Genomic DNA, 14,380 nt, shown 5'->3' with positions numbered 1-14,380 from the left:
GCCTTTAACGCGGCCCCCGCCTGCCTGCCCCGGGGCCCGCAGCGGGCGCAGGGCAGGGCCGGGGCGGCGGGAGCGGCAGGTCGGCCCCGTCGCCTCTGCCGGTGGCGCCGATGTGCGCCGTGCCGCGCCGCCGGCTCGCACGGCCCGCCACTTCGGGCCAAGCCCGCGCTATCTAGGGGCAGCCTCCGGCGCCGCCCGCACCGGGGGCTCGACAGGGGACCCGCACGGCAGAAACTCCCGCCCGGGCTGCCGCCCCCGCCCCTGCTGGGCAGCCCCGCCCGCCGCGGGAGCCGGCCCCGCCGCCCCGGGGCGAAGCGGAGCGGCGGCGGCAGCCGGGGCCGGGTGGGCCGCCCCTCCCCGCCCCAGCCGGCCGCCCCGGCCGCCCCCAGCCCCCGTGCGGAGCGGCGCGGAGGGGGTGGCGGCAGCCCTGTGACTCATGCCTGCGTCGAAGCAGATCAACCGGCGGTTCACGCTTTTAAAAAAGCAAATCCCAGCACTTCTGGAAAAAAAGGTCATCTCGCATTAAATTCCGCGGCGCGATTGGTATTCCGACGTCGTTTCTGGCGGAGTTTATAAGCGGCGGGTCGCTCCCAGGCTGGAGTCGCCCTGCCTGCCTGGACTCCGGCAGTAAGAGTGGTCCGCTCGCCCCCTCGGTAAGTCTCCTCTAAACGGCATCCTATTTTTTCAAACCTTTGGGAACCTCTTCCAGGATCTGGAGCTTTTTTTTAATTTTTTTTTCCCCCCTAAAATCGGTTTTGGTCGCTGTCGTACCTATAGAGGGATAAGGGGTATTTTGAGACAGCCAGCGCCTTAGACATTGCGTTGACCTGTTACTTCACTTCCAGGCATTGTCTAGATAATCTCTTCTGCTTTATACTTGTTTTCTTTTTCCTTTAAAAAAAAAAAAAAAGCGAAATACCTGTTTTCCATTGAAATCATTGATCCGTTCCGTTTACACGCGGGCGTAAATCTGCCCGGCAGTGGAAATGAATCGGTAGCTACCGACTTGAAAAAAGCGGCTAACAAAGAAAGCGCTCGTTCGTTACCGCGACCTTCATTTTCTTGACAAGGGGAATAAAATAAATCGCAGGTAGCCGTGAGGACAAAGAGGCGAGCGGGGCACTGACCCGGCAATTCTCGACCAGCGACCCCGCACTGGTGATGGGAGCGCCGTGTCCGCCAGGAAGGGGCTGAACATCTGGCGAGGAGCGAGGGCTGGGCCACCACCTTCCTCCCCCAGACAGACAGACAGACAGACAGACATGCCTTCCCCTGCTATTTGTGCCGCCACAGCGGTTGGTGCTCGAGCACGTACCGGTCCCGATTTGCTGAAACGTGTGTGCGCGGACACCCGTGTGTGTGACGCCTGGCATTGGACCTGGGCAAAAGGCACCTTGGCGGTGGCGGGGCTTTCTCTGTCCGTCGTTCCTGACTGCTTAGCCTGGCGTGTGTTTGGGGATCGGATGGTGACGCACAGAAGCGGGCTCCGTTTGGGATTGTAGGTCGCCTGGGCTGGTGATGTCGAAGCCCGCTTTGCACGTTGGTTTCCATTTGACGCGAGCCACGTAATTGCCCTGCTCAGCGGCCGCCGATATAATTGCGATAGACTTCATGCTCTGCTAAATCCGTCATTCCGGCGCGGGGGGCAGCGCCTCGGCACCCAGCGAAGGGACGATTTCGCGCTCCAGCCTGTCGAGGCGTCTTCTCCTGCCCGCCCGGCCCCCGCCCGTCCCGCCGCCGCCCCGGCACCTGGGCGGCTGCTGCTGCCGCCCCCGGCCTCCGGACGGGGCTCCGGCGCGGTTCTCCGGGAGACCAGGCTACTAAACCCGCCTTTTCTTCCTTCCAGCACATTCCTTGCCGCCCACCCCTCGGAGGAATATCGGAGGAAACCCGGGCTCCGGGGACCGGGGCTTTTCTGAAGGGATGGCTTCCTCCGCTCCCTCGTCCTCCAACGACGCTCCGGACCCCACCCCAACTAATTTTCGACCCACAAGTAGGTTTTAATATTTTTCTCGTTTAAAGTATTTTGGAGGCTTTCTCCACCTAGGCTTGGAAAGACCGATTTCGAAACGAAACGATAAATCCGTGAAGCCCTGTTCCGCGCCGTGAAGCAAGGTGCGGAAAGTGCTCTACACAAAGAAACCATCTTCCCGGTGGGAGCGGGAGAGGTTGGTCCGCGGCGAATAAAACGCTGGGAGGAAAAGCCCATCTCAGCGGCCAGCGCTGCCTTTAGCTTACGGCCACGTTTGAGGGATTTAGACAATAAACTGAGCCCCCAGATGGCCAAAAAATCGGGATGTTGTAAGGGGTGTGGAGAAAATGAATCGGTTAAAGGGCGAAGTTACACCAGTGGCTTAAAGCGGGTGTCCCCCCCCCTTTACGTTTTATAAATGCTAATGCTGCAGCTTCCTTTCAGCCGATGCTGAAGCCTGTAATCAAGCGAAATTTGGATGCTAATTGTAGCTTTTCAAAGCCTTGTATTCCTAATTGCTCTGAATTCGCCTTGAGTTAGTGAGGTGTGAGTGGGAAGCAGAGGCTGCTGCAGGTGGATAGAGAATCAGTTTATAGCCCTGCCAGGCAATTCAGACCATCGCGTACCGAAAATAAATAAAAAAGGGGCTCGATGCTATAAAGCATCAGAGACAAAGAGCGGGCAGCAGTAAGAAATGAAAGGTTGTCAGGCACAGCAAAGCGGGAAATAGCTTTTACCCTGAAAGGGCTACGAGGCACGGCCATCGGAGTCCTTATTGTCATTATTCTGCAACGGGAATGAACGGGGGAGGGGGCGAACGGCAGCACCGGGTCTTGTTCCAGGCGGGGGTGACAGGCTCTGCTGCCTTCGGCCGAGGTGTCACACGCAGGCATCGAATTAACTGGCAACGCGGCTAAAAATGAGATAACCTCTGACAGCAGCACCCCGCCCTGCCGGCCCGGGGCTCCCCGCCGAGGGGGCTCCTCCGCCCGGCAGCGCCGAGGCGCTTCTCCCGCTCCCCCAGGGCCCGCCCGGCTGAGCCGCCCCACGTCCCGAGCCCCCCCCCCCCCGCTGGCCGCCCCCCGGAGTCCGCCGTGGCCGCTGCCGGCCCGGCGGCTGCTCCGGGGCCGCGGGCCCGGGGCCGGAGAGGCTCGGCCGTGCCCTGGGCCGAGGCCGGCGCCCCCTCCACCTCAGCCCCGGGCTTCGCTCCCCGCTTCCCCCGGGCTCGGCTGGGGCCGAGCGGGGCGCGGCCGGGCCGCGGCTGCCAGGGGCTGGGAAGGAGCCTGTCCCCTTCATCGGTGCGGTCGCGCCCCCGGCGCTGCCCCTCCTCAGGAGCCCCCCGGCGGCGTTTCCTCAGGGGTGCAGGGCCGGCGGGCCAAGGGCTGCGGCCCCGGGGCCGCCGTATGCTGGGGCCGGCCCGGCCCGGCCCGGGCGAGCCGCGGGCGCAGGGGGGCTCGGCGGCAGGGGCCGGGGCGGGAGCGTCCCCAGCGCGGCCGTCGGCGGCTCGTCAGTCCGGCCGAGGCTTAGTCATGCAAGTCCCATCATCTAGTCAAATACTATTTTTCACCCAATTAATTCCTGAACTCTTTTGTGACCCCATTTCACGCCACTTTATTTTAAGCTGCCACTTCCCTGGAGCCCCGCCAGTAAATTATTAGACGTTCGGGTCCCGGGTGCCTTTCCCTCCCCTCTCGGCGGGCCAGCGCGTCACCTCGCCGTCACCCGCGCCCGCCGGGCTGGGGAAGCAGCCGCTTCTCCCGGACCTCCCCGGGGGGCGGCGGGGGGCTGTGCGGGGGGCCGGGAGGGCGGCGCGGCGGCCGGCGAGCCCCGCCGCCCCAGGGGAACGTCTCTGCCCTCTCTTCCAGCTTACGACTCGTGGTGCGGCGTGGCTCACGGGTGCACCAGGAAGATCGGGCTGAAGATATGCGGTAAGTCCGCCCGTGCCTCGCCCTGCGACGCACCACACCCCCTCCCCCCGCCGGGGCCCGGCGACCGCCCCCCGCCCGCCGCGGGTCGCCCCAGCCCCGGGGCAGCGCTGGCCCGGCGGCCCCGCCCGCGGGCGCCCCCTGCCGGCCGCACGGCGGCTCCGCGCCCCGGCCCGGCCGCGGTCACCGGCCGCCGCGCCCTGCCTTGGGGCGGCGTTGGCCCAGGCGTTGTCCGCCGCGGGAGGGACGGTTGCGGTCCTCGCCGCCCTCCTGCGATAAACGGGGGCGTGCGGGCGGCCGCTGCCTCCGGGGGGAGGGGGGCGCGGGGCCCGCCGGGGAGGCCGGCGGCGAGGAACGAGCGGGGGGGTTTGGCCGCCTCTCGCTGTCTGAAATTTTTCAACCTTATCTGACTGGAAAATACGGATCTCCTGGGGGAAAAAGATTAACGAGAGCCTTATTAAAGAGCAATTCGTCAGCTTGCTGTGCTGGTAAGATAGCGCTGGCAGCCGGTCAGCGCGCAGGCACATGAAATGCAGGAAGGGAAACAAACGCACGATCAGATCGCAACGTTATAGCAAGAGATCCATTTGCAGATAACAAGCTGTCTTCCTTCTCCAGGTTTCTCAGTAGCGCCTTCGCTTTCGCAGACAGTCAAATCTTCATTTTCTGATGGGAAGAATCGTTCAGCTTAGCCCGTGCCCCTTAAGAATAGAAATTATTTCCCATTTGCCCCAGCTACCTCTTTTGGGGGGGGTTATTTCGTGGGAGAAACGGGCCTTATTTCAAAGCAAAGATAAATTTAAACCTCTTGCCCTACTTGCCCAAGTCGAAGCTCATTCGCTAAACGTTTTGTTTCGTGGAAATTTGGACTGGAAAAGAATCAGGGTGCGAATGTTTAGCCCTGTGTCTATTAGAGATTTCATTGGTACCCGCAGGCGACATTAACGAGTAGTCGCTTAGTTCTATAAATAGCTCCTGATCTGGGTTTAATGGACCGTTTCCGACCAGTCCCTTCAGTGGCTGGAGCGATGGGCTTTTTCATCATCATTTTAATTTAGCCCGGCAAGCAGAACTGATAAAGTAACGCACCGTTAGGCTCGTTCCGTGTTGCTAGACTACCGGGGTTACAGAGGGACATCGCGGCTTCTCTCAATGAGATCAAATACACTGAAAATGAAATATCCCACCATCTTGGATTCGAGAAAGGCAAAAGAGAGCGTAGTGGAGGCTTTGTGAAGGGAGTCCAGAACAAGCAGGGCTGCTGTATGTTTGGCTCGGGTTTGGTGCTTGGTTTTCCTTTTCTGGCTCTTTACTCTTTTACACGAAAAATATACCCTGAAGAGCGGCGGTGATTCGGAATAGCCAGGTTTGACTGCGACCACTGGTTTCGCTCGTATGAACCCTGCCACTTGAATCTAACACCTTCACAAAGACAGAGAGGGAAGGTTGCCTTTGGTAAATATATAGAATGAAGTATTAAGGTTGCCAAGAATGTTAATTAAACATGCTAAACAAGTTGATGTTTGACTGTTACAGATGATATCCCCTCGTCCTTACCTTTCACAAGACACCATTCCAGACCCTAAATATTGTGCAGTCACAAAGCTATAGTAAACCAGGTGCTCGGAATTGTTCTTTCTCTGTGTCACACATAAATCGATTAATTTTAAATGCAAACTTTCAATGAGGGTTGAGCTCAGAGAAAAGGCAGGTCTTGAACAGTGAGTCGGTCTTTCCACCTGTGTTGTATACTACGTGTTTGACATTTTCAGTAATTACGTATCCAAGACGTATGTCATTTCTTCTCAAACAACTGACCGATTTAAGGATTAGCTCCTTTCCTTTCTGGTTGAAAGTCACCGCCTGAAAAGAGCCCTGCCGCTGCCACACCCCCACGCTCTTCGTCTCTGCACATACCCACTTTAAAAAAAAAAAAAAAAAGAATATATTTTAAAGCGGTTTAATGAACTGTCAGGGCGGGCAAGGTACGGGCAGATTTTCCCCTGTGCCTGGAGTCGCATGCTACACCTTTCACTCCCACCTCGGCAATTACTGTCGCTGCTGGAGCCGATCCTGCTAACGCTTCCTCGGCATCAGTGGAAATACTCGACGTAGCAGAATTGCTCAGGTGCGTCTTCAGCTGTTTGGCCCCCTCCAGCTGATGATTCCCAGCCCAGCGAGCAACGCAGGAGAGTGGGATTTCAAAAGCAGCCCTGTGAGTTGGAAACTCGGCTCGCCTCCGGAGCGAGTGGGATTTATGCTGCCAAGTCGCGCAGGCGGTGCCGGCCGCCCCGGCCGCGGCGGGAACCAGGACCTCCTGCGGCCGCCGCCGACGGGCGCCGGGCCCCGGCAGGGCTGCCCCTGCCTCGGGAGCCGAGGTCCCCGCAGGACGGCGAGGCCGAGCGGGGTTCACACGCCTGCCTTGTGCCAGGCCTGACGCGAAGCCACGCCGGATTTGTGGGCACGTTGGGGACCGAGGGACTCCCTCGCCAGTCCGGTCTCACTCGGCTTTTAAAAGCTCGGTCCCTTAAAGCGCATCGATGAAAATCCCTGTCAGTGGAGCACCTGCGGGAGGTAGCTGCGGCTGCTGGGAAAGGCTGCGCTCTCCGCTGCTACAGGGGAGCAGCGCGGACGCTATTTCATGCGCTGCTGCTTGCTGGATCTCTCCTACACCGACCTTCCTTTTCGCATAGGATACAGATGCAAGGTTCCCTGCAGTCATGCGCTGCCCCCCGGGCGGGGCAGGAGCCCTGGGAGGGCAGGCTGCCGCGCTGCCCTGCAGCCCAGGACGCGGGCGGGCGCTGGGGAGCGTCCCCCACCCTCCCCGGCGCAGCTCTGGTCAGGCCGGAGCCTTCAGCGAAGCCCCGGCCTCTCTGAGCCCGATGAGAGCCGAGCCGGAGGCAACCGCAGCCTTTCTCGGTTGCTGAAGCGCTGCCCCTTGCTTCCTCACCGGAGCCCCCGAGGGACGCCTGTCTGCAGGCCGAGAAGGGAGCACGGCTCTCGGGGGGGGCTCCTGCTCCTGCAGACGTCTCTTGTCGCGTAACCCTTCCCACTGAGCATCGCCACCGGGAGCCTAGAAGAAAGACAAGTGGAAAAATAAAGCAAAACGAAGCCCCAGGACCTGGGGAAAGAGGATCGCTCCGGAATTCAGTCTAGACTGCACCTGCTTCGGTATCGGCCGCTCCACCTAATGAGCAGGCGACCGGGGCTAGCTGTTGCAGGAGCTAGTGATCGCTGCAAGGACCCTTAAAAGCAGTAACAACAAAACGAAAACAAAAAAAAAGGTCATCGATCTTATGCACGAAGAGAGATTCCCTTAAATAGTTTTTTTTCTCGTATAACTCGTATTCCTAAAAGCATAATTGGCAGAAGATCAATATTAAAGGGCAAAATGTGTTCACTGAAAGGACGGGCTACAGAAACCCGCCTGCGAACAACCCTCTCGGAGACCGGTTTGGGCGCCCGAGTGATGCAGAAGGGGCCGCCGGCCGGGGGCTGCATTTTCGGCAGCTCCTGCGGGACCGTCAGGCTGGCAGCAGGGGCCGAGGCACAGGTACCGTGCCGGGAGCCATTCGCCCGGCGGCTCCCTGTCGCCCCCTTTGCTCCGCAGGGCGATGCCGCCCCCGGGGCCTGCCCAAGCTGCAGGGGCCCGGGCGGGCCGGCGGCGGGCGCCCGGCGGGAGGAGCCCCCCGCCCCGGTTCGCCGTCGGGGCTGCGGGCAGCGGGAGCACGTGGCCGGGAAGCGGAGGGCGCTGGGGAGAAGCGGCGTCGGGGGACGTGGGTGAGCGAAGCTACGGCGTTGGTTTTCCTCCCACCAAAGTCCTCCTCGCTGGCCGGCGTCCCCAGCCGCCACGAGCGTCCGTTTCAATTGCTACTTGTTTTAAAAGAAAAGCCAGAAAAAAGGAGGCCGGCGCTGCCGTACGGTCTGCTCCAAACATCCAGGCACTCGCTGCAGCCTGGGGGGTCAAAATCCGTTGCCTTCGTTAATAAGGAAAAGCCCAGCGCTATGCTTATGTTTTAGCGGGCAGGGATTTAGTGGATCAAATCCTGAAAATGAGTTGTTCTCTCTGCCTTGTGAAAGCAGACGGGTCCCGGTACTCGCCGCGGGCCCTGCGTGGCGCCCGCCGCCGTAATTCTTGGGGCGGGGGGATTTACTGTCGCCGTTGGACATAACCACAGCGGCGACAGAGATCGGGTCCTGGGCGCCGGGGCTGCGTCTCCGGAGCCAGCGGAGCTCCTGCAGACCTCGGGGATGATTAGTGCTCGTATCAAAGCGTCTTTCCAGGTGGAAAATCCGCATCTCCTGGAGACGTGCTGGTACGTACTGGTAACAGGACGGTGGGCTTGATGGGTGCTACTGGTGTCCTTAGAGCTCTGGCGCTCTCAGGACGGCTGCTCCAGAATGGCTGCTCCTTCTCATGCCTTTTGTGAGTGAGAGCACCACGAGGAGAACTGAAAGTGGCCCTGATTTTAATCATACATCATTGCCCCTGTCTGCTAGGTCCATAAACTTCGCCTGCAGGCTGAAATAGCATTGACTCATCCCGAACTCTCTTCCAGTGGCTGATTACTGAAGTGGAATCTGTCTGATCGACTTAATAAGAATTTACCGCTGCACTAAATGACGAAAATTTGTTTTTTGCATGGCTGGGTTTTTGCAGTTGATGGCATTTTGAGCTCTCCCTCCTGGAGGCAAATAATCCCCATAAATACTTTTATTCCTGACCTCATTAGTCAGATCCAGAGCCAACACCGCTTTGAACTGTTGTCTAGAGAGCTGCTTTAGATATTTCTAAACATGTTGGGGAGTGAGAAAACTCTGACCTGTGCACCTTGCAATAACAATTTAGGGTTCCTGCAAAGGACCAACAGCCTGGAAGACAAGGGCCGGATCGTCAGCTCCCTGAAGGAGAGGCAGTCCTCCAAGAGCCTGCTGGCGTGCGAGAACAGCGAGAAGGAATCCAGGTTCCGGCGCACCGAGACAGACTTCTCCAATTTGTATGCCAGAGGTAAGCGCTCTGTACAGCTTCGGCTTGCTCCAGCTCGGGCACGTCCCTTAGCAGCCTGCCCTCGCCTCCCTTGCAAGTGCAGCCGCGTCCAGACCGCGCTTTTGCTTGGTGGTTTTTGAAGGAAGCTCTGTGTGTCTGTGTCTGCGTGTGTGTTTGCCGAGAGCCGCGCTGGCGATGCGTACAAGTTCCCTGAAATGCAATTTTCCGTACTTTGGGGCTGATCCTCTGCAGCTCAGCTCCAGCCGTTCCTCCGGGGTCACTCCAGATCCAGCCTCCGGGAGGAGACTAATTTTATATTTTGTCTCCTCCTCAGTAAAATACCAGTGAAACGGTTTGTGACCGACGAGGCGGGTGGGGAAGGGAAATCAGTCCCTCGGGGGGGGAAGGCGTTGTAGGAGAAGGGCAGGTGCGGGTTGGGGTGTCCTTGGCCCCGGAGGCGGGTGCCCCGCACCGCACAGCGTTAGCGCCGCAGGGCCTGCTTTTGGCCGGGGCGCCTCGGAGGCGACTTGGGCTCGCCCTTCCCCACCGCCGAGAGGGACCGGGAGCCCCGGGGGCAGCGGCGGGTTGCAGTCGCCGGGGAGCGAGGGCGGCGGCCCGGGCACCCGCTCCGTTACAGCCAGGCTGCGGGTCCTGGGAGCGCTGCGGGCGGCCGGGGCTGGTTTATCTCCGCCTCTCGCTCCCAAAGCAGGCGCTGACAGCTGGTTTGCCCCGCAGATTTGCTGCCCGCCAAGAATGGCGAGGAGCAGACCATGCAGTTCCTGCTGGAGGTGGTGGACATCCTCCTCAACTACGTGAGGAAGACCTTTGACAGATCCACCAAAGTGCTGGACTTCCACCACCCGCACCAGCTCCTGGAGGGCATGGAGGGCTTCAACCTGGAGCTCTCGGACAACCCCGAGTCCCTGGAGCAGATCCTGGTGGACTGCCGGGACACGCTGAAATACGGAGTGAGGACAGGTAGGTTCTCGCACACTACTCTGGAGGGTCCCTCCTGGGGCTTTCCTCTGGCCCACGGCGAAGGGAGCGGGCTTGAGCCCACGCAGGTAAGCCCACACCCTCTCCACGCCCCCGACTCTGCCTCTCTGTCGGCTCGGCTCCGGGGCTGCCTGCGGGCGCTGGAAATGTCTCTGCTCAGAAACTTCAGTTACTGGTGCTCCATCCGTCCCCGGCGGGCAGGGCTCGGTGCTGTTTGCAGAGCCCAGAAACAAGTTTTTAAGATGTAATCTCTTTCACTTGATGAAATGCGAGCTGTCTGTATCTCCGGGGAGCAATATCATTAGGTAAATGAGGGCATAAATGACACTGAATTTGCAGTTTTTCTTCTTTATGTTCACCAGACGTTTAATGAAAAAGAGAGTGAAATCCTAGGAATCATCAATAAAGGAACCCTGTGGATTTCAGCCCATTACCCAGGAGCCCCGCCTGTCCAGGTCCTTCTGAATCAGATAGAAATGCCCGTTTATAATCGCTTCTGTTACTGGGTGAGCTGTAGCCAGGCTCTAGAGCAAAGTCTGTGCTCTGTCAGGCTGTTTGGCCTGAAATCTTTTACATCTGTATCAGCAGAAAGCTCGGCTGGCAGCCAGCCCTGACTGCTGTACATCCCCAGGCAGGTCAGGAACTGGAGCGATAGCGGAGCGGGGGCCGCGTCCCCCCTCCCCAGTCCGGCTCCGGCGTTCCAGGGCTGCTGAGCTCTGCCGGGCGAGGAGCCCTTCGGCTCGGCTCGGCACGGCGCGGCTCGGCGCGCCCCGCTGCCCCGGCGGGCGGCGGTCTCCCCGCGGAGCCGGAGCGGCGGGGCGGCGGCTGGCGCGGGAGGCTGTTGCCCGACGGGCTCTGGCTGGGCAGCTGCCAGCGATGGCTCCCGGCGGACGGGGCGCTGCCTTCTCCGCTCTTGAGTTACGCAGCGGCGAAAAGCCAACGCGGTGCATTCAAGGAACACCTTGACAACAACCGTGGCGGCTAGCTTCCTGTCTTTTCCCATTTACATGGTGGTTTTATTTATTCAAGAGTGTCAGGGGCACATTTTGATTTTGTGCCCTTAATCGAAGGGGAGCGTATTCGCTCCCAGAGCCGCGGGTTGTTGAACAGGCGGCCAGCAGCAAAGCCGGAGTCACTGGGGTCTGCGTGCTCGCACCGGTATTGATTGCGCCGGGATGTCGAGCAGGCTCTTCCCCTCACCCCGACCTCCCCTGGAGCTTTCGCGGGTCCGGCAGGACCTCTCCCCGGGACAGACAGGCTCTGTCCAAAGCGGTACCTGATGCAGCCTTCCAGAAGAGCTGCTGGGGCCGTGTGAGCACCCAGGGCACCGCCCCGGCTTCCCGGGCCCCGAGGACTCACGTTCTCTCTCCAGGCGAAGCTCCTTTTCAAGCCGGCGGGGCTGAATCTGCAGCCCAGCCTGAGGAGACCGCAGGCTGGCTGACGGCTTTGGGAGGTCAGCGAAACGTCTTTGAAAATAACTTCCCAAACTGTGTGTCACGGCAAGGGAGAGAAGCGCTGACTGGCAAAGCAAATAGCCAAGCCGGGGTGGCGCTCCCGGGCTGTAGCCCCGGGCCGCTCGGCTCCCCGCGGCGGGAGCAGCCCGGTCCCGTCGCCTCCGCCGTCCCCCGGTCTCCGCGGCGGCCTCCTCTCCGGGATGCGCCGAGACGCGGCAGCGCCGGCGGGCTCACGCCTCCGAAAGGTTCCCGCTGACACCGCTCGGAGCAGGATCGCATTTATTTCTTCATGTCAAAAGATGCTGACGTTCCCAGCGTTGAGCCAAATGCGACGTGACGGGGTGCCCGCGGGCGCCGAGCGCTGACCCCCCCTCCGGGGCCGGGCTGTCCCCCGTGTGCGATCTGCGTGTCCTTTCCCAGGAGAGCGGAGATAAGGGCTAAATCGGCACCTTCCCCCTCCCCTCAGAGCCCGCCATCGTTTGTGAGGATTTCATCTCTTCACGCTAGAAAAGCAGGCCCCCAATAGTCGGGCTTATTGCTTACAAAAGTTGTTCAAGTAACTTTGGCTGAAATACAGGAATGTGATTGACTTCGGTTTGACAGCAAAGCCTTTGTTTCTGAGGTGAATCCTAGCTTTTAAACCGTGCGGGGGAACGGCCCGCGCCGAGGGGCTCCTCGGGGGCTCTCCGCGCCCCGCTCCGGCGGGTCCGGCCGCACCGGGACGCTCCCCGCCGGGACCCCGCGAAACGCGGCCGCCTCCTCGCACCCCTCCCCTGCCCCTACAGCCCCTTTACAAGCGGGCGAGCCTTCCTCTCTGCCTCCATTCAAATGCAAACGGCCCCAGCACCTGCAGGTTGTTACCGCCAAGTGCCGCCCGCCCCCGGGTTCGCAGCACGGCGGGAGGGCCCTGGAGAGGGGGGGGCCCGGAGGGGGGGCCCTGGAAGGGGGGGCGGAGAGGGGGGGCCCGGGAGGGGGGGGGCGGAGGGGCGGGGGGCCTGGAGAGGGGCCGGCCCGATCCCTCGCACAGCTCCTGGCGGTGTTTTGCGGGCTCAGTCGGCTCTCGGGTTCCGTCCTTTCGGTTCAACGCTAATGGTTCCATAGAGGAGCTCCCTCCGCAGCGGGTTTCCAAGTTTGTAACAAGACATCCGCGAACGTTGGTCGACGTCTCCCCCTCAGGAGAGCGCGGCGGTGGCCGGGGCGGGAGAGCGGGGCGGCCGCAGCCCGAAACCCCGGGCAGAGCGCTGGCCTTGATCTAAGCTGCTCGCAATTCTCTTTCCAGGTCACCCTCGCTTTTTCAATCAGCTGTCGACAGGCCTGGACATCATTGGCTTGGCTGGGGAGTGGCTGACGTCAACTGCTAATACAAACATGTAAGCAGTTGTCTTCTCGTCAGCGCCTGTGACTGGTGCTCGGAGGGGCTGCCATCTATCATGGCAGACAGGCATTGTCACAGGCGTGTGTAATTTTCTTCTTTAAATGACGATTGCTGCGTCTTCCATAAAAGCGTCCATATTTTTCTTAATGTAGCAGTAATACAGTGAAAATAGTTACATAAAGCTGAACAGTTTTACATTTCTGATAAATAGAAATGCAAATATCCCAGAGCACATGGCAAGGGAAACACGATGATTCCAATATAATAACACGAAATGATTTTTCTTCTCTTGGACCATTTTTTTTAATCTTTTCCCGATCTTTATTTTTAAGCTTTGTCTCTAGATTGACTGATTCTGCAGCTATCCATATATTAACACTAGAATACAAAATACGTAAAAGTTTATTGTCTTCTCCTGTTGACTTGGGGCACCACCTTTGCCTGTCCATGTGCTGATAAAGAAGTGGCTCCTGGGTGGCTTCCAAATGGTTAAAAATGTAACACTGAAAATTAATTTAATGATAACGAAGGAAGTATTCAGTGTCCGATTTGTTAAAGTTGTGTGTAAATAAATAAATGGAAGTACAAGAAAGTAAAATTTTACATCTAGAACATATCAATGAGGGAACTTTTCCTAATTTTTCTTGGCCTCAAAATTAATGAAAACTAGATGTAAATGTAAGGTATTATATTGAATTTTTGCAACAAAGAGTGTAATGAATGAAAAAAAGCCCACCAAACAAAAAAACCTTCTGGCCAGTTTTTATTTATATATTGATTTGTATATGCTCAAAAATGTGATGGGAATCCAAATACTTGGCAGGTAACAGTCTGCTCTGTTTTATTGGATGTGTTTTAACTCTAAAGCTACCTCTGTTTTGGGTAGTTTGTTGCTAATTGGCAGAGTGTAGGAAATGTACCTGCAGATTGGAAAATGAACAATATTTTCACTGGCCTATCCATGAGTATATGGTTCATTAAGTATAGCTGATTACTAGCAGCTCTATGTAGATTATGAGCTGCGCCTGTTTTGTGACATTAGCAACAAAGAAAAATACATAAGGTGCTCCAGCCAAAACCAGCCTGCTCTTTGTAATACTCGAGTTCTCAATTAGTTATCTGTTTGCTAAAAACTGGTATAAGACATTCAGATTTAAAAGCTGATTGGGAAGAAAACCCATCAACATATATTTCAATCGTAAAACAAGTATCGCAAAGTGCTTTAAAGTGCCTTTTTTTGGCACCATAATTAAAAGTGAAAACATCTGATTACATTTCTAAAAGAAAACTTTGCTTAAATATTGTTCTTCTGTGACAAAAACATACTTCAGAGAGTGTCCCTTTTTGCAAGCCCCTTTTCCTTTGACTAACTTAGTTACCCTAGCTTAGTTATCCTTTTGTAATCAGTGAAATTGCACAAATCTGATAGGACATAATAGAATTCAGCTCTGTGGCAGACTGTGGTAGTATTATGAAATATTGTCATCATTATTAACAACATCTCATTCATTCACTTCTGAAAGAGTAACTTTTTTTTAAAATGAGGTTGCTTTTTCTTTTGGTTGGCTTTAAAAGTAAATTGTTAAATAGCTAGTTCTGTAAAGCTCGTTTCTGATCCATTTATACTTTAAATAAGAACATATCTTGAAAATACTTCTCTGCAAGCATGAA

At 57.6% G+C, this 14,380-nt stretch overlaps 1 protein-coding gene across 1 annotated transcript in view; it reads left to right on the top strand.

Annotated features, from left to right (window-relative positions):
- Window positions 1–338: 338 nt before the first annotated feature.
- The window catches only part of GAD1 (glutamate decarboxylase 1), a 36,895-nt gene continuing 22,853 nt past the window's right edge, over window positions 339–14,380 (top strand). Inside the window, exons 1-6 of the mRNA XM_087731981.1 lie at window positions 339–653; window positions 1,847–1,993; window positions 3,838–3,900; window positions 8,747–8,905; window positions 9,620–9,862; window positions 12,614–12,704. Of these exons, the coding sequence (XP_087588107.1) occupies window positions 1,924–1,993; window positions 3,838–3,900; window positions 8,747–8,905; window positions 9,620–9,862; window positions 12,614–12,704 (626 nt within the window). The 5' untranslated portion in view covers window positions 339–653; window positions 1,847–1,923. The remainder of the gene's footprint in view (window positions 654–1,846; window positions 1,994–3,837; window positions 3,901–8,746; window positions 8,906–9,619; window positions 9,863–12,613; window positions 12,705–14,380) is intronic.

Source organism: Nipponia nippon, unplaced genomic scaffold (genome assembly GCF_047370975.1).
Source record: "Nipponia nippon isolate SJK-2023a ecotype South Korea unplaced genomic scaffold, ASM4737097v1 scaffold_5, whole genome shotgun sequence".
NCBI lineage: Eukaryota > Metazoa > Chordata > Aves > Pelecaniformes > Threskiornithidae > Nipponia > Nipponia nippon.
Note: the sequence above shows the minus strand (reverse complement) of the source record. Positions and strands in the feature narration are given on the sequence as shown.